The following is a 19,151-nucleotide window of genomic DNA, read 5'->3' as shown; positions in this document are numbered from 1 at the left end:
TTGGGAGGCTGAAGCAGCCACACTTAGGCCTCACGGCCAGGGTGTGTACCCTGTCAGCAAGACCGGTAACAGGCAATGGAGGGATCCACAAAGCAGCCCCGGACCCGACCCATCCTGTGAGAATACAAACCCACTCCACCACATCACACCTCCAACCCACCAGCCAGGTAAAACCAGAAACTTTAATTCACATAAAATGTAGCCTGGAGGTCAGAGCTGAGTTACATTTACTGTACAAAGAAAAAAAAAAATGTCCCAAATGAGCTCAGGAATGGTGCCAGTGTCAGCAGCAAAGGGTAGTGTTTATGTGGTGAACGCAGGACCGTCCACACCCTCAAAATAAAGTCCAGGTTATTTGGTTCAAAGTCCACAGAAGGGGCTCCACTGGCAGGACAGGACAGCCGGAGCGCCTCTGTCTGACCCTGCTGGTGGCCAGGCCTTGGTCAGGGTCCCCAGGCGCCCTGGCTCTCGTGGGCCACAGCCCCTGCCCAACTTGCCTCCCGGAACAGCAGGGGAGGGCTCCCCCAGGGCACCCACTGCAGAGGAGTCCCAGAGTGAGGGCGTCGCAGGCCCAGGGAGAGCCCAGCAGGAGGTAGAGTTGAGCACCAGTGACCAGCAGCCATGTCACGAGCCAGGCAGGCAGAAGGAGGTCAGGCCCCCAGCTCAGGGCTGGCTGCCTCGTCAGGAGGAGGGCCCCTGCTGTGACTGCTCCAGGTGGCCTAAGAACTGGGTCAGAATGGTTCTGGTGACATGTGACCTCAAGGAGGGGCAATCCTGGGCGAGGAGCAGCTATGGGTGACACCCAAGGTCAGGGAACAGAAGCTAGCGAGCCTGCGAAGCCCGGAAGGCAAGTGGGCTGTGACTCAGTCCGAACCTGCAGAGTGCCTGGCGGCCCCTCGAGTGTTTGTCACCTACAGACGGCTCTGCATCTCTCTACACAGCGAGGCTGAGCCTGTCTCACATAGCGACACATGTAAAAGTGACCAAAGGTGCATCCACACGGGGAGGGATGTGGGGTGCACCCCACTTATCCTCTCCCAGAAAACACTGACACCCTGCTTGGAGTCCACGGCTCCGCTACACTCAGGGACGCCACCCAGGAAGCTGCAGCCCCAACTGTGCGGACTGTTGAGCCCATACCCCCACCACTGCCCGCACACTAGCCACCATGCTCAGAGGCCAGCACGGGTAGTGGGGTCCAAGATTGCTGCCCAAAGCTCCATGTGTCCCCACTGGCCCCTACATAGCCCACATCCCATGTGAAGTGTATGTGACAGCAGATTCCTTCCCATCTTTGCCTCCAGTCGCACCATCTCATATGTCCCCAAGCTCATGCCCACAAGTGAACATGAGCTCACCCCGTGGCTGCATTAAGGCTTCCCTGTCGGCCCTTAAAAAAGGTATAAAAGTGGTGAAGTATCTTCTATATAAATAAGAAAGTGAGCAAGGCCCGCAGGACCTTGAGGTGGGACCGGCAGAGCATGTGGGGACTTGGGCTTGTTTCAGAGCTCGGCCTCTGCTGTCCTACGGGCCTGTCTGGCCAAGACCACCTGCCTCCTAGGTGTGCCCCACGCTCCCGGGAGGGGTCGTGTGGCCAAAGTCTTCCCTGCACACGGTGAGTCCCAGCGCCCTGGCAAGGAGCTTCCCCAAGCCTGAGACCTTGCTCCCCGAGCACGTCCAGATGGGCAGCGCCTGCTTGCCCTGCTAGGAGATCTTGCAGTTGCTCCTGGAGCAGTTCTGGGGGGGACTTTGTGGGGGGCGGATAGACTTAGACCTCTTGAGGCTGTTGCCCTTGCTGCTGCTACCCCCCGCCCCGCTGGCCAGCGAGTAGGAGCGCCCGTGCATCATGACGGCGTTCATGCCATTGGCCATTGAGAAGGACTTGAGGTGGCTCTTGATGGTGACGGGCAGCGGGAGCTTGTCGATGAGGTGCACAGGGGTGCAGGAGACGATGGCTCGGCAACAGAGGTCCTGCAGGCTGAACACTGTGGGGGGATCAGAGAGGGGGAGTCAGATGACAAGGGTCAAACCATGGGGGAAGGGGGTCAGTGATGGGGAAGGTATCAGGCGGCGGGAGGATCCGACTATGGTGGGGGTCAGACCACGGGGAGGGTGGGCAGAAGAGGGGGGTTCAGACTGGAGGGAAAGGCAGTGAGATGTTAAGAGATCTCGGAGCCTAAGGACCTAAGGTGGGAAGAACACTGAGGAACCAACTGCCACCTGTCCAGATGAGCACAAATGATGCTCAGTGGGGTCTGGAGGTTTCTAGACCAAGAGTCTGGATGCTCCACTACTCCACTCCATGCCAGGCACCATCGGGAGCAGCCCCTAGATGGCGCCCTGCTCATGCTTTCTCCCTAGAGCTGCCTACTGAGAAGTGTCTTTTGGGACCTCACTTCTGAGGGCTTAGCCAGCCCACACCCACACCTAGAGACAGCCTCAGCACCTCGCAGGAGGCTGAAGCTTCCAGGAACACTAGCACCTCTGCGGGATGTGGCTTGAGCCTGAGGGACAGAGTAGTACACAGGGATTAGAAACCATCCCCCTGCTTGCTCTAGGACACAGTAGGGCCCACAGCACCCACCCCACAGCACAAGGGCATCATCGTGATGCAATGCACAGTTCCCTCTCATAACTCCGGGGCCCCCATTCAAAGCACATACAGGATGGAAGCTGGTTCAGCTGCAGTGCATTGTGGAAGTTCTACATCTGGGGAGCCTGGACACCTGGCAGGGACCACAACCTCTGAAGGTCACCTGTCCACTGCCTGCAACACTCAGGTCTCAGGCGCAGCGGCCCCCCTGGCTGCACCTCACCTCGGTTGGGCCTCCAGATCTTCTCCATGCCATGCCGCATGAGCACGATACGGGACAGCTCAGTGAAGGACTCGGTGACATTGAAGTTGCACAATGGGCTGACCTCGAAGAAGGTCATGCAGTTCTTCTCTGCGTAGGCACGTGCCTGCTCTGTTGGAACTTGCCGCTTGAAGGCCAGGTGCAGCCGGTTCCCGACCAGGATCCGGGGGACCCCAGGTGCATGCTTGAGGGGGCAGAGGACTCAGCATAGACATGAATGCAGAGTGCCCCCCCTCTGAGCTGTCCCCATCCCCTGATTCAATGACAAGGTAGGGCTCAGACCATGAACCATGACTTTTTGAGGCATGAGACCCTGACCTTCAAGTACAATGGTGATCAGTGTAAGGAAGGACAGGCAGCACATGGGAGCCAGAGAGGCTCCAGTGGGGGATGGGAATACACGTGCCCTGGGAAGGGGGTGCCCATGGAAGGGGTGTCTTCAGGGATACCTACCTCATCTATCTCCTTGATCCACCGGTCAATGCCATCAAAGGACCAGCGGTTGGTGATGTCATACACCAGGAGGATCCCCTGCAAGGAAGACACGGGTGTCACCAGGCTGAGGGGTCAGCCAGATGGAGGCCTCTTGTTCCGGCATAGACTCCCTCGGGGACACACACCCTTACTCCTAGCAGAGACAGGGTGCAGACACCTGGCACAGCCAGACAGCTTTCAGGAGATCATGTGGGTTACTTAACACATGGCAGTGTGGACCACACACTGAGGTGTCCGGTCATATTTAAGAGGGGTCTCTGGTATTGGGCAGTGTGTCTCCTCACCATAGCCGGGCCCACGTGACCCTGGACACCCTCATGTGGGATGGCAGCAATGTCACAGATGGTCAAGAATGTCACAGGCTCGATGCTGTCTCCTCCCTCTCCTTGGTGACTTGGCTAGAGCAGAACTGACAGTTTTTTCAACTTTTTTCCTCTAAGCACACCATAAGCACTATCCTGTGACCATGCAGAAGTCACGGGAGCTGAAAGAGGCGCAGCAGATCTTGGGTGACAGGCAGACCCTGTGGACAATCCTGGCAGGTGGGTGTGGACCGTGCCCCTGACACTTTGTCCAGCAGCATACTGTTTTGGGGGCACCGGGGCAGCCAAGCAAAGGGGTTTGAGTTTCCTGCCCAGACTTGCAGAGCAGGACATCAGTCACTCAGGCAGCTGCATGTGCAGCCCCACTGGCCAGCAGAGGGTTTGCTATGGGACTTTTTTGTCGCATCCCTTAGAGATTAGTAACTCAGAACTCAGCTCTGGGCTGTCTCCAACTGCCCTGAATGTCTCAACAGTGACCTGTCACAGGCACGCTTCAGACCGCAAGGTGGGAACGCCGGCCCCAGACAGCACACACAGTGTGTGCTATAAAACAGAAAGATCAACACCCAGCGTACAGCACAGAAAACGTTTCCAGGACATAACCACATTTTGAAAGGTTGGATGAAGGTTTATCTTCTTGCTTATGCTTACCTATTAACATTTAAAAGCTTAAACTAGCCCTGGCTGGTATGGCTCAGTGGATCGAGTGCCAGCCTTCGAATCAGGACGCTGGTTCCACTCCCGGTCAGGGCACAGGCCTGAGTTGTGGACCAGGTCCCCAGCTGGGGGTGTGTGAGAGGCAACTAATTGGTGTATCTCTTGCGCATAGATGTTTCTCTTCCTCTCACCCTCCCTTCCCATCTCTCTAAAATAAATAAAGAAAATCTTAAAAAGGGCCCAGGCTTCAGTTGCACCCTGGCTGCCCCTCTGGGCTGCCACAAACCAGGGCGGGGTTATGACAGAGGAAGACCCCACCCCCCAACCCACCAGTCCCAGGAAGGGACTGGTGTACCCAGGAAGGAAGGGTACAGAGCTCATCACATGCAACAGGGACCACAGTGACCGTGCAGTTAGCAGGGAATCGATGAGGGTCTTAGGTATCAGAACCACACCCCCATGGGGGTCACTCGTGTGTCTCAGAGAGGCAGAAGGAGGAGGGCAAACAGATTCTCACTATACTCCACTTTTTAACTAATATAAGGAATACATGCTCACATTTTAAAAAATCGGTATTCTTGGGGTAAAAATAACAGCTCACCCACTCACCCAGGCCCCCCACCCCTCCAGGAATAACCCGCCATTGTTTCTTGACATTTCTACACAGTGCTGCTCATTTCTAAAATGGACAGGTCACAGAGCAAAGCGCTCAGCCCCTCCTGCACGGCCCCTAGCCCAGGCCCCTCCCCACAGGTGAGCCTCCTGCCAAGCTGGTCAGTCAATGCTGCCGTTGGCTCTCAATTAATTTCACCTTATTCTCATATAAACCTCTGAGTATATATAGCTCGACCTGTAAGAAGTAGAACTGCTGGGCCTAGAAGTTCTAGGTATTCTTGTTGTCAAAGTTACTTATGAAAATGCTATGTCAATGTACAGAGGGTCAACAAGAACCTCCAGGATTAAAGTGAGGGCAACGACAAGCACAACCGACTGGATGGATGCTTTGGAGAGAACCAGGATGTGATGACACAGCGTTTGGGTCCCCCAAACACTCACACGGGGTGTCCAACCTGTGGCCTGCAGGCTGCATGCAGCCCAGGATGGCTGTGAATGTGGCTCAACACAAAATCATAAACTTACTTAAAAACATTACAGTTTTTTTTGTGATTACATGCTACAATGTATTTAATGTGTGGCCTGAGACTTGCAGTGTGGCCCCGAGACGCCAGAAGTCCGGACGCCCCTGCTCTGGCGGACGCCCTAGCTGGTTGGGTGCCCTTAATTAGCCGAGCACGAGCGAGCGCCCGTGCCCTGCTCCTGTCCCTGCCCCGGGCGCGCGGGCAGCCGAGCTTCTCAGGGTTGGTCTCAGTGCCCTCTGATGTTTCCTGATGGCCTTTCATTCCTGCCCCCCTATCGCTCCATTTTCTTTTTTTATCACAAAGTCATCTTGTGTTTGTCATAGAAAAATGAGGAGATATTCTAAAGCAAAAGGAAGACAACAGAACTCAGTCGCCCTGTTGTTTGGGGCGACCAACACTGCCACTTGGAACGCAGCTTTCTCATCCTGTATGCAGAAAATCTTTCTTTTTAAATCCTCACCCAAGGATATGTTTATTGATTTTAGAGGCAGAGACAGAGAGAGAGAGAAACAGACAGACAGACAGACAGAGACAGAGGGAAACATTGATGTGAGAGAAATATTGATCGGCTGCCTCCTGTATGCACGACCCGACCGGGGATAGAACCCACAACCCTCGGGTGTACAGGATGACGCTCCAACCAACTGAGCCACCTTGGCCAGGGCTGCAGTCACTCCTTTAAAAATAAAGAGGGACCCACATTACACGCTCATTTGAAGGGAAGTGGGTTCTGCAGGCAGTTCTTGCGACTGAAGCCCACCTCTGGTGCAGAAGTGGGGTGCTGACAGATGCCTCCAAGCTGTGACCCATGTCCTGATTGTTTAGGGTCAGCTGCTCCAGGTGGAACTGTTCGGTGAATCATCATCACTCCTGCAGGACTCCCAACACCAGCACAAATGGGGGGACCGTCAAGCTAGGGCTCCAGGTGCCACCATGCACACCTGTGCAGGAGCTCCCAGGACAAGAGCCGCCAAGCCCAGCCTGGGGTCCTTGGCACCCCCCTTCAGCAGAGAGGAAGGCCGCACTCAGCTTCCTCCTGCCTCCCACCATGTCTGAAAGGCCCCTTCAAAGGCAGGCCCTGGAGGAAGATGCAGGTCAGAGTCCCCAACACCTAAGCAGATTCAGCCAGGCCACTGCCTAAGCCCCTCGGGTCTCACACAGCAGAAAGATCAGCAGGAGTGCAGAGTGCCAAGGTGGCTGCAGACTTCACCAGTCCTGACTAACAAAGCAAAAGGGAGCCCAAGCCCAAGTGAGGGGGTGACAGGAAGCCCCATCTCCTGCTGACTGCAGACCCACCTGGAGTCACACCCCACACAACGAGAGGCCCTAAAACATGCCCAGGGGCCCTGTCTAACACCAGTACATGCTCTGGTGGAGAACTGCACCTGGTGTGTAGAGCAGGGCTGGGTAGGTCTGAATTTGGGGGTCTCCTAGGTAATTCCAGAAGTCTGAGGGCATCATGGCCTGCTCTACGACGTTACAGACAGGACCAATCAGACCCCTCATGCTGACACAGCAGCGACAGCCTACAGCTGGCCTGTCCATGCAATGACGTCTCCCCTCTCCTTTGAGCTTCAGGTCATACACTGATCCACTCAGCACATAGGCATACTCAGGGTGCCCCGAGGACACAGAGAGGTGCAAGCGAACCCTCACGTTCTCCCCTAGAGTGCCCCTGCATGTTCCCCCCCCGAATGCCCCTGCACAGCTTCCAGGGTGCCCTCCCACCCCTGCACACCCACCCAAACTTGGGTGCACTTCCATGGCAGCCCTGGGATAGCCCTCATCTCCTGCTCTTTACTGACACCCTGCCTCTATGAGCAGCCCCTCCCACAATGGCTCCAATGCTTAGGCCCCACAGTCCTGTGTGGGAATCCAGCCCAGCCTGCCCGGGGAGCCCCAGCCCTGAGATAGACCTGGCTGCCCCAAGAGCTTCCTCACTCCACACATGGAGGTCCTGGGTGACCAGGAACTCACTTTGGGTTCCTGGTGAACCAGATGACCAAGTGGTGTCCCCACAGACAGGGTCTCAGCACCAGTCACAGGAACTGGTGGGGACACAGAGCAGAAAACAGTGTGAGGTCACAGGGACCTGGTGCCCTCTGACACCTGTGGCCACTCACTCAGAGGGCAGCCTAGTGGAAGGCTGATGTCCCAACATCAAAGCTTCTTAGAAGGAGCCACGCAGGTGGGGTCTGACAGCACAGAAACATGACCTGTCTCTCTGGAGGGCAGCACCCGCAGTGTCGCTGGTCTTACCTGTGCACCCCTGGAGTAGGACCTGAAGATGGTGCAGAACCTGCCCTGGCCCGATGTGTCCCTGAAACAAGGGATAGTCAGTGAGATGCGATGCTGGAACCATGGCTTGTGCAGCGCGATCCCTGCAAGGCACTATCCCTCCCCCACAGCTTACACCAGCCAGCCCTGGTGGGCTTGAGTGCCCTGGGAGACCACTCTGTCAGGCTGGAGAACCCCAAACCTATGGGAATTTACATCTAGATTTCAAGGTTCTGGAAAATGCTCCTTAATGTGTAGCCCCGTAAAGGGAAAGAGGAGAGGGGCCATGGCTACTGTGGAAACGAGTCTTTGTGGGCAGAGGGAGCAGGGCTATATCAGAACAAACAAACAGCCCTGGGTCTTCCGGCTTCTGCAACACAGAGCAGAATCCATTCCACATAAAGAAAACAGGATCTCTTTAAACAACCATTCCACATAAAATGTACACAGGACTCCTACCTTCCTGTTCCTTTAAGGGTTCTTGACCTGCTTCATTTAGCTTCCAAAGCTCTAGCAATAACCCTGAAGTGCTGTGGCCTCCCACCCCAAGGCACCTCAACCCCAACCAGCCCAACTCACCAGAGCTCCAGCTTGACCCGTCGGCCATCCAGCAGGATGGTGGTCGTCTTGTAGTCGATCCCTGCAAGGAAGCAAAGAGCAGCTGGAGACGACGCCTGGAGATGAGCCTGCCAGGACCCACCTCTCCAGGGCTCAGTTTCTATAGTGATGTCAGATGGAAGGGCATGTTACCCCCAGCTGGAGCCTTTCTGGTGGCTCCAGCCCAGGAACCAGGCATTCTGGGCACCACAGCACTTCCGGACAGGAAGCTGGCACAGAAGTGGAGTCAGGCAGGTCCATCTCAAACTGACCTGCTTTGTGTAGATCTCAAGTTGATACGTTTCTGGGTTCTTGGGTTCACCATAGCCCCCAGGTACTGACAACTAGAGTGTACTTGGAGCATTATTAAAGGTAATTTCTAGCCCTGGCCAGTGTGGCTCAGTAGACAGAGTGCCATCCTACAAACCAAAGGGTTACTGGTTCGATTTCCAATCAGGGCACATGCCTGGGTTGTGGGCCAGGTCCCCAATAGGGGGCGCACGAAAGGCAACCACACATTGATGTTTTTCTCCCTTTCTCCCTTCCCCTCTCTCTAAAAATAAATAAATAAAATCTTTAGTAAATAAAGGTAATTTCTAAAATGCCATCTCTCTGAAGAGCTAGGGAGCTCTCCTATGCAGAACCTATGCATGCTATAGTTTTTAGTTTTTTACACTTTTATGGGAGAAAATTAGTCCAAAAGAAGTTCGTAGGATCAGTGCTGGATATACTACCTAACATGTTAAGATCTTCAACTGGTTTACGGACCATCCAGAAACTTCCTAAAAGCCCAGTGTTGCCTCCTCCCTTCTTAAGCTTTAAAAAGGTCATCGGTTTTGTGACTTTTTGTAAGAGGGCTTGGAAATGAGCATTTAACACAGGTGTTTCTCTCACACAGTGTGCGTGTGTGCATGCGTGCGTGAAAGCCAACCTCAGTCTGCGCAGAGCACCTCCCGGTGCCCCAGGCATCGGTGCCTCTACCCCCACTGTGCTTCTGCCAGCCAACTCCTAACTGCAAGTCCGAACCTGGCTCCCATGTCCCAAATGACACTCAGCAGAAAGAAAATGCAACTCCTGAAATGAGAGAAAATATCTGGAAATCACCTATCTGACAAGGGATTGCTATCCAGAATATACAAAGAAATCCTACAACTCAACAACAACAAAACAATTAAAAATTGGGCAAAAGATTTGAATAGACATTTCTCCAAAGAAGATATGCAAATGACCAGAAACACACGAGAAAATGCTCAACACCACGGATCACCAGAAAAATGCAAATCAAACCACAATGAGAGATCACCTCATACCCACTGGATGGTTCTTATCAAGAAAAACGGAAAATGCCAAAGGCTGGTGAGGATGTGGAGAATTCGGAATCCCCGTGCACTGCTGGTGGGAAAGTAAATGATGTAGTCACTATGGAAAACAGCACGGTAGTTCCTCAAAGAATTAAACACAGAGCTACCACACGATCCAGAAATTCCACTTCTGGGTTAATGTCCAAAAGAAACGAGAGCTGGAAATCGAACATGTATGTATTTGTACACCCAGGTTCCTAGCAGCGTCACTCACAACAGTCAAAGGTGGAAACAACCCAAGTGTCTGCTGAGGGTGAATGGACTAACAAAGTAGTCCATACATGCAGTGGGGTACAATTCATCCGTAAAAAGGGATGAAGTTCTGACACATGCTACGGCACGGATGAACCTCGAGGACACTAGGCTCAGGGAAACACGCCAGTCAGAGAAGAGCAAATACTGTGTGACTCCACTTCTGTGGGGTCCCTAGAGTCGTCAGTTTCATAGAGACAGAAAGTAGATTAGAGGTTACTAGGGGCTGAGGGGTGGCAGTATTTTAAAAAGATTTTATTTACTTATTTTTAAAGAGAGAGGAAGGGAGGGAGAAAGAGAGAGAAACATTGATGTGAAAGAGATACTTTGATCGGTTGCTTCTCATATGCACCCCAACCAGGGACTGAACCTGCACCCCAGGCATGTGCCCTGACCAGGAATTGAACTGGTGACCTTTGGCTTTGCAGAACGACTCCCAGCCAACTAAGCCAGACTGGTCAGGGCTGGGAGTCAGTGTTTAATGAAGACAGAGTTTCAATTTGGGAAGATGAAAAGTTCTGGAGATGGAGGGTGGTGACGGTCACACAAGCGTAAATGTACTTATGCCTCTAACCTGTACACCTAAAAATAATTGATATGGTAAATTTCATGTTATGTATATTTCACCACAATATTTTTTTAAAAGTGAAAGAAGACTGCTATGGGAGTAAAAGGCAGAAAACTGTACTTGAACAACAGTTAAATTAAAAAAGAAAAGAAAAAGAAAAAAAGCAAGAGAAGATTCTCTTACACATATTCTCACGTGAAAGAACTATTTTTCAGGAAGAAACAAAACTCAGGCCTGTCTCTACTGTACCTCCTCTGCATTTGCCCTTCACCCAGCTCTCAGCTACTGATAACCAGCTTCTTTGGCTGAAAGCTCCTGGAATTCTGTCAAACAGGAAGCACAGATTTGGTCCAGGACTCCCCTCTTCTTGGTCCTGTCTTCACAGCCTCTGTGAGACGGGGCCCTATGAGAGTAATTTCAGGAAGGCTGTGGATGTGGATGCCCATCCTCTAGGCAACATCAGATCTGCCTCCATGTGGCAGAGCAGCCCCCAGACCGCTCTGCTCCACTCCCGCAGGCCAGCCCCTTTGAAAGGAGCCGCCCTACAGCCAAGCAGCCCAGAGGTGGCACTGTGGCCCAGCGGCCTGGCAGGGAACTGGGCCACTGGGACGAGAGGAAACTCAGGAAGGGCTCAGGGATGAGAGGGAACCCAGGTAGGGCTCAGGAGGAAACAGGGTCCAAGGAACTGGCTCCACCCTCCACCCACCTCTAAGCTTCCTCCCATAACCCACATCGTAAATGTTGTATGTCCTGGACAGCCTGCTGACCCATCTGCCTGAATCCCACCCAGGACAACAGGATGTGAACTTTGGTCAGAGTCAGAAAGGACACCCAGTCTGTGCTCTCCAGCAGCTCTGCCAAACACACCCGTGGGATGTGGGGACAAGCACTCAGAGCTGGGAACTGGTAATGAGATGGGGCCGCTGTCATCCTGACAGCCCTCCTGCTGCACAGTCCTCTACCCCCACGCCTGCTCGTCAGAGGGTTCATTAGAGAAGAAGCTTTCTCAGCGAACACTGCAGAGGAGAAGCTGGAGTTCAGCTGGATGTTTGAGCAACATCACCACTGAAGCGATTTAGACTGAAAGACAGTGACTGCTCTCTGGAGCCCTCTGCTGCTGGCCCTGGCTTCAAGGAAAAGGTGGTCCCCGTGCCTGGCACCAGCATAAGCATCCCCAGGAAGGCTGAGACCTGTGTGAGAGGACTAAGGAAAGTGGGCATTAGGTCCCTAAAGGAGAGAGCAGGGTCCCGCTGAAAGCTGCAGACAGCCCCATAGCAAAGAGGTCAAAAGGGGAGGGGATGGTGAGAAGATGGCATGGGTGGAGAACCCCTCAGCTGACATACTCACTTGGATATCGAAAATTCAAATTCAAACATATTCTTCATGCTTACTTTGCTCCTCACCTTGCCACATCCCACATCTGGGTAAAAACTGTTTTTTAATTATATTTTATTGCTTGTGGTATTATAGTTATCCCAATTTTTTCCCCTTTGTCTCTCTCTACCCAGCACCCCCACTCCCTCAGGCAGTCCTGACACCATTGTTCATGTCCATGGGTCATGCTTATAAATTCTTTGGCTACTCCATTTCCTGTACTGCACTTTACATCCCCATGGCTATTCTGTAACAACTTCTGTAAGTACTTTGTACTTCTTTAAAAGATTTCATTTGTTTTTAGATAGAGGGGAAAGGAGGGAGAAAGAGAGGTACAGAAACATGGAATGGTTGCCTCTTGCATGCCTCCAGCTGGGGACTTGGCCCACAAACCAGGCATCTGCCCTGACTGGGAATCCAACTGGTGACCCTGCAGTTCACAGACTGGCACTCAATCCACTGGGCCACACCAGCTGGGGCTATCTGTACTCTTTAATCCCAACCTCTTACCCATTCTCCCACACCCACTCCCATCTGAAAACCATCAAAATACTCTCTAAATCCATAATTGTCTCTGTTCTTCTGGTTTACTTTGTTTTTTAGATTCAACTGTTGATAGATATGTATTTATTGTCATTTTATTTTTCATAGTTTTGATCTTCCCTTTCTTAAATAAGTCCCTTTAACAGTTCATATCATAATGGTTTGGTGAGGATAAACTCCTTTAGTTTTTTCTTGTGTGGGAAGCTCTGTATCTGCTCTCTGATTCTAAATAAGTTTGCTGGGTCGAACAATCTTGGCTGTAGGTCCCTGCTTTCCATGACTTTGAATATTTACTGCCAATCCCTTCTATCTGATGAAGTTTTTTTTAGAGAAATCAGCTGACAGTCTTATGGGAACTCCCCTGTAGGTAACTAATTGCTTTTCTCTTGCTGCTTTTAAGAGTTTCTCTTTATCTTTGGCATTTTGATTATGATGTATATTGGACTAGGCCTCTTTGCATCCATATTGTGTGGGATTCTATGTGCTTCCTGGACTTGCATATCTATTTCCGTTACCAAATTAAGGAAGTTTTCTTTCATTATTTTTTCAGATAGATTTCCAATTTCTTGCTTTTTTTCTTCTCCGTCCAGCACCCCTATGATGTGAATGTTGGACCTCTTGAAGTTGTCCCAGAGACTTCTTACACTGTCCTTGTTTTTTTTGGATTTTTTCTTTCTTGTTTTTCTGATTGTTGCTTTTGGCTTCCTTATATTCCCAGTCATTGATTTGATTCTCAGCTTTACCCACTCTACTGTTGTTTCTCTGTAACTTGTTCTTTATTTAATTTGTGCATCCTTCATTTCTGACTGGATCTTTTTCATGCTGTTGAGGCCCTCAGTAAGTTCCTTGAGCATCCTTATAACCAGTGTTTTGAACTCTGCATCTGATAGATTGCTTATCTCCATCTCCTTCAGCTCTTTTTCTGGAGTTTTGATCCGTTCTTTCATTTGGGCCATGTTTTCTTTGTCTCCTCATTCTGGCAGCCTCCCTGTGTTTGTGTCTATGTATTAGGTAGAGCTGCTTAGACTCCCTGTCTTGGTAGTGTGGCCTAAAATGTAGTGGGTGTCCTGTAGGGTCAAGTGGCACAGCCTCCCCTATCACCCAAGCTGGGTACTTGAGGTGCACCCTTTGTGTGGGCTGAGTACACCCTCCTCTAGTAATTGAGCTTTTGTTGCTGTTGGCAGGTCAATGGAAGTGATTTGCCCCAGCCAGTCAGCTGCAAGGACTGGCTATGACTACAGACCACCAACCTCTGCCCTCCATGTAGGATCAGCTGTGCAGAGCAACACTGCTCTAATGTGGTCTGTCACTGTCCATTGGGCCACTGTCACTGTGCAGGCTTTGGGGTTTCCCTCGGTGATACAGGTCAAAGTCAGCCCCCACCTGTGTCCTGCCTCAGGCCACCCTGCCTGAGTTATAGAGCAATCTGAGATGGCTGCTACTTGTGCTGGGCTTGGAGATTCCCAGGGGAAGCCAAGCTGTGAATCTAGGCTGGCTACTGTCAGTGACAGGCCTGGGGCCACTTAGCTGTTGCTTGTTTGTTAGGATTTAGGAAGTTGTGAAGCATAAGCCAAGACCAGCCATGCATATGGAAAAGTCATGGTTAACAGCCTGCATGAGTCCATTAGTTGGGTGAGATGGAGTCTCAAGTGATATCCAGGGCAGGGCAATCAGTGTTAGCCAGGTTGACAGAGTCTCAGATATGGCACCCGCCTGCCAGCTCTGTGGCTCCAAGAGGGGGGAGGGCTCAGAAAAGTGACAACGGCTTCTGCCTGCCTTTCTGTCTGGGAGAAAGCTGTCTCCCAGCCCCTTCCTTGATGCCAGACTCTTCAGTTCCTCCCTGTATGCCACTGTTGCCTTTCAAGCTGCTACCCTGGTGGTGCTGGAGCTCAGAGGGAATGAGTCTGTGTAAGTCCATGTGTGGGTTCTTTAAGAGGAATTGCTTACAGCTCCAGAGTTTCTTCCACTGACTCAATCCCTGCTGCCAGAAGTTATGGGGATTTACCTTCCTGGCACTGGAACCCTGGGCTGGGGCTGGGACTCCTCACTCCCAAGATAGCCCTCCTGAATTCTTACACACCACATGCAGATGTGGGACCAGCTCATTCCGCATCTGCACGCCTCCTAGCAGTCTGGATGGGTGTGGTTTCTTTAATTCAGTAGTTTGGTCAGACTCCCATTCAGTTTGATTTCTGATGGTTCTAACTGATGGTTGTTCTATATTTTAGTTGCAATTTTGATGTGGTTGTTTCAGGAGGTGAGCCGTGTTTATCTAAGCCGCCATCTTGACCAGAAGTTGTTCTTCAATTGGATAAAAACTTACAGTGTGCTTTTAAAGCCATAGAAAATATAGACATAGCAAGTCCATAGAGAGGCCTGTAGGCACAATCTCCCTGTGGTAAAAAAGATAGGGTCCAACCAAACTTCACTATGAATCAGTCCTGACAATTGTTTTGTCTGAAGATTTGTTGCTAAAGAATTTCAATCACCTACTCCAGAGGTGTCAAACTCATTTTCACCAGGGGCCACATCAGCCTCGAGGTTGCCTTTGAAGGGCCGAAATAATTTTAGAACTGTATAAATGGAACTACTCCTTAGCTGTTAAGGAGCTGAATTACATTTGGCCCTTTGAAGGCAACTGGGGAACTGATAGGGCCCCCAGTGAAAATGAGTTTGACACCCCTGACCTACTCCCTCACTTCACCCTCTCAGTCCTTAAATATAGAGCAGCTCTTTGAAAAATTGATGACCAGAGATGTCCTTCACAACATTTAATGGCTTGTACAGCACCGTTGTGACCATTCAGAACAGAAATCGGCCATCGGGTGCCAGAACCGCTGCTGGCGCACAGGGCTTGACCAGGCCTTGACCAGGCCTCTTGGGGACTAAAGCAGCTCACAGATGGGGAGGGGTCACATGGGATGACCAGGTCTCAGACCCTAGGACAGTAGACACTCCTTGGATGGACAAAGGGCTTGCACAGTGGCAGGTGACCAGAGGCTCTCAGAGGAAATGGTATTCTGCTTCTTAGCCCTTCTTACAGGACCTTTTACTCTGAAAGTTCTCAGGACTTTATCTGTCCAGTGTTCCGGGGGTTATTTTTCACTTTCTATGCTGGGAGCCCAGGAGTCCTTCAGGTCACCAGTTCACCTCTGTTCCACATTCTGGCCTCCCATTAGCTAGGGAGTGACCTGTGGGCTAAAAAGCTTTCTCATCTTTTCCATCATCACTCTCTTTTTTATTTTATTCATTTATTTTTAGAGAGAGGGGAAGGGAAGGAGAAGGAGAAAGAGAGGGAGAGAAACATTGATGTGCGAGATACCCAGATCAGTTGCCTCTCACAAGCCCACCAAGGGGGACCTGGCCCGCGACCCAGGCATGTGCCCTGACTGAGAATTGAACTGGCGATCCTTTGGTTCACAGGCCCGCACTCAATCCATTGAGCCACACCAGCCAGGGCTGGAATATTCCTTTCTAATAGCATCTTGTCCTTGGTTCTTGGATGCAGTAATCTCCGTCAACATTAATTATTAAATTGTTAAGGTTCTTCAATATCTTTCCTCACCTTGTGGTGGCCCTTGGTTGTCCATTCACCCGAGGAATCTTAAAAACCCATAGGAAGTTCTGAGTGACTTGGTCTTGTGAACTGGGCTCACAGTGAACCTGTCAGGTACCTCGGGGAGTGTGGAGCTCATGTATCTTGGACTGATAACTGTTTCAGCAAAGACTGTTTGCTGCCACAGGGCTCCTATCTCAGCACTAGGGGTGAGAGGCAGTCAGGATCTCCCCATTTGGAATGGACTTACACTCAGCCCTCTATTCTGCCTGATCCTCCCAGAGGGGAAACTGCCTATGTACTTGTGGGCCATCCAGCCATTCAGCCCCTGCCCTGATTTCAGCCTATCCTCCTTACACTGTGTGCAGAGGGGCCTGGGGATGTGGGGTCCAGGGTCTGGAGCTGCAGAATCCCTGCTGGCCCCTCACAGCCCAGGCTTTAGTGCTGCACTCAGGTGTGCAGTGGCACCTGCTTCCCAAATTGTCAATTTCTCTCACCTGATGGGTTCACAAGTTTTCTATTGTTCCACAGGGCTCTGAAGGGAGTGGTAATCCAACACCAGGCACTGTTCCAGGAGCTAACGGGCCCATGATGCCCAGCGGCCCTGTGCCATGTTTTGCAGAGCTGCCAGCACCTTGCAAACCACAGAAGACTAGGTTTTGTTTGTTCAGAATCTTACCAAGAGTTGTTTAACAGCCCTGACTGGTGTGGCACAGTGGGTTGGGCATCATCCCACAAACCAAAAGGTCACAGTTCGATTCCCAGTCAGGATACATGCCTGGGTTGCGGGCCAGATCCCCAGCTGGGGGCGTGCGAGAGGCAACCGATCAATAATCCTCTCCCATGTCGATGTTTCTCCCCTTCTCTTTCTCACTTCCTTCCTTTTGCTCTAAAAATAAATAAAAATCTTTTAAAAGCTAAGGAGTTGTCATCATTTTAGAAAAAAATCTCATCACCCACAGTGACACCTACACCAGATACATTTTTATTGTCACCTATGAGCATCTAGTACGAGCAATGACCTACTGAAATTCAAATGATCTTATGACACCTTGCACTGCTTTCACTCTCCTTTATACTGCAGATACATGTATATGTGCATGTCTGTTTAGTTCTGAGTGTAAGTAGAATTGATTAGCTATGAATTTCATTCCCTTTTTTTTAAATCCTCACCTGAGGACACGTTTATTAATTTTAGAGAGAGGGGAAGAGAGGGAGAAAGAGAGGGAAAGAAATATCAACATGAGAGAGAAACTTCAATCAGTTGCCTCTTGTACATGCCCTGACCAGGACAGAACCTATGACCTAGGCATGTGCCCCAACTGGGAATCGAACTTGCAACCTTTCAGTTCACAAGATGATGCTCTGACCAACTGAGCCACACCGGCCAGGGATGAACTTCATTCCTTTTCAGCACAGTGAAGGGGATTAGCAAAGCACTGGTCCAGAAGGACATGCCTGGGCTCAGCATAGCATGTGGTGGAGGCCTCCCCACGCTGTGCCCATGCACCACTGGCCTTGTAGCCTAGTGAAGTCCCTCATGATCCTGTTGTCCCCTGACAACAGCCAAGGCAGGGAAAAGCACAAAGCAGCTCACCCACTCCAAAAAGTCGGTGATGGAGGCTGGAGTTGCAGGAACATTGTAATTACCTGTCTGTTGACTGCCATCCTTCAAAGAGGTATTTCAAATTCAGAGAAAGGAGGTAGAGGAAGGAAGGATGTATCAAAATGATAATTAAAGTCTCAATTTTCTGGAATGGCACTTCATTTTCTGACAGTCGCCACATCCTGGTGATCTGGGGAGTTTACCAGGGCAGCCCCTCCTGCCTGCTGGGACCCACTTCATCAGGAGCTGTAGGCAGAGTTGTGGGGACACAGAGGAGGAAGGCTGAGAGCTGGGTAGCACTGACGAACATGACATCAGCTGTCTTCACCTGGCCACCCGTACTCAGGAGTGGGGCATCCACGGCCACGTGGCCAGACTGTCAAGGACAATCTGGTGCCCAGTCCAGTCTTCCTGGGCCAGCCACTCTCCAGCACAGCACAGCAGCCGCTCTGCAGGCTGAAGTCAAGGCACAGTATTCCATCAGAAGTCTCGGGGCAGAGCAGGCCTGAAGTCACGAGTCTCTCCTGCACATCCCTTCTTTCAGAGTTTCCAGATGCTCTCATCTCTGTTAGCACTGATGCAGGACAACAGACCCCCCGGAACCCACGCTCACCACGGCCCTAGGACGTTATGAGGTAATCAGGGCAAGGGACCGACACAGGTGAACAGGAACCAAAAGTTCTCAGCTGTCGGTTGAGATCCTCCCTCTCGGCTCTGTTTTGGGTGCATGAATCAAGATTGTTGGATGTTTTTAAGTTCAATGTTCCAGTGTTCAGTGGGAGCAGGGGCCAGTCAGAATAGGGACTGCTACTGATGCCCTGGCAGTCCTCTCAGTGAAGGCACTTCCCACACACCTGCCCAGGTTCCACTTGGACTGACTGGAGGGGCCGGCTGGAGAGACGCTGCCTGCCTGGACAGCACGTTTGCAACCCCCTCTTTTCCAGCAATGGCGACCCCCAGTGTGTAATTATGCAACTATTTTCCAACATGATTAAAAGTTACAGGAAGACTTTTTAAAAATCCCTAACAATGAACAAAAAATGAGTAATAAAAGACTGGATTTAAGAGTGAAACAGAAAATGCTAACCAATGTCTTCCCCTGCAGTGTTTAAAGCAACCACCAGAAACTACAATGCTGGCTAGTGGCTGAAGGAAAGGAAACCATTCCCAGTAGGCTTCCCCACTGCAAGGCTCTACGATGGGCTGGGAGCATCCCCGGGCCAGGGGAACCGTGAACATCATGCCCTCTCGGCAAGGCAGGTGACCCAGCGGAGCCTAAGCCACCTAGTGACTTCGGGGAAGGCTCCGTGCAGCGTTGCCCCTCCACACTGGCAGGAGGTGCTGCTGGGCTGAAAGCCCAGGCTGTTCATAGTTCCCAGATCTCACCTCCTGGGAAACACAGCCCCAGCCAGTAGTCTGAATGAAGTGCACTCCTGTGTTTTCAAGATGACATCCAACGCCCAGAGTGAGGGTACCACCCCCAAACCCAAGACAGGCAGATGCTGTTTCTTAGTGTTACTCCTTAGGCAGGGAAAATAAGCTCCCAAA

General features: G+C 51.3%; 1 protein-coding gene across 4 annotated transcripts in view; it reads right to left on the bottom strand.

The window, feature by feature from the left end:
* Positions 1–163: 163 nt before the first annotated feature.
* RAB40C (RAB40C, member RAS oncogene family) overlaps positions 164–19,151 on the bottom strand; it is a 31,469-nt gene continuing 12,481 nt past the window's right edge. For all 4 annotated transcript variants that reach the window (XM_045849158.1, XM_045849160.1, XM_045849157.1 and 1 more), the window contains exons 3-7: positions 8,326–8,386; positions 7,729–7,789; positions 3,309–3,386; positions 2,817–3,039; positions 164–1,985 (exon numbers count right to left, since the gene is read on the bottom strand). In XM_045849158.1, coding sequence (XP_045705114.1) covers positions 1,705–1,985; positions 2,817–3,039; positions 3,309–3,386; positions 7,729–7,789; positions 8,326–8,386 — 704 coding nt within the window. In that variant the 3' untranslated portion in view covers positions 164–1,704. The remainder of the gene's footprint in view (positions 1,986–2,816; positions 3,040–3,308; positions 3,387–7,728; positions 7,790–8,325; positions 8,387–19,151) is intronic.

The sequence above is a fragment of the Phyllostomus hastatus genome, unplaced genomic scaffold (genome assembly GCF_019186645.2).
Source record: "Phyllostomus hastatus isolate PE091 unplaced genomic scaffold, TTU_PhHast_1.1 phas_contig_64, whole genome shotgun sequence".
Lineage (NCBI taxonomy): Eukaryota > Metazoa > Chordata > Mammalia > Chiroptera > Phyllostomidae > Phyllostomus > Phyllostomus hastatus.
This window is presented reverse-complemented; position numbering and strand designations above follow the sequence as displayed.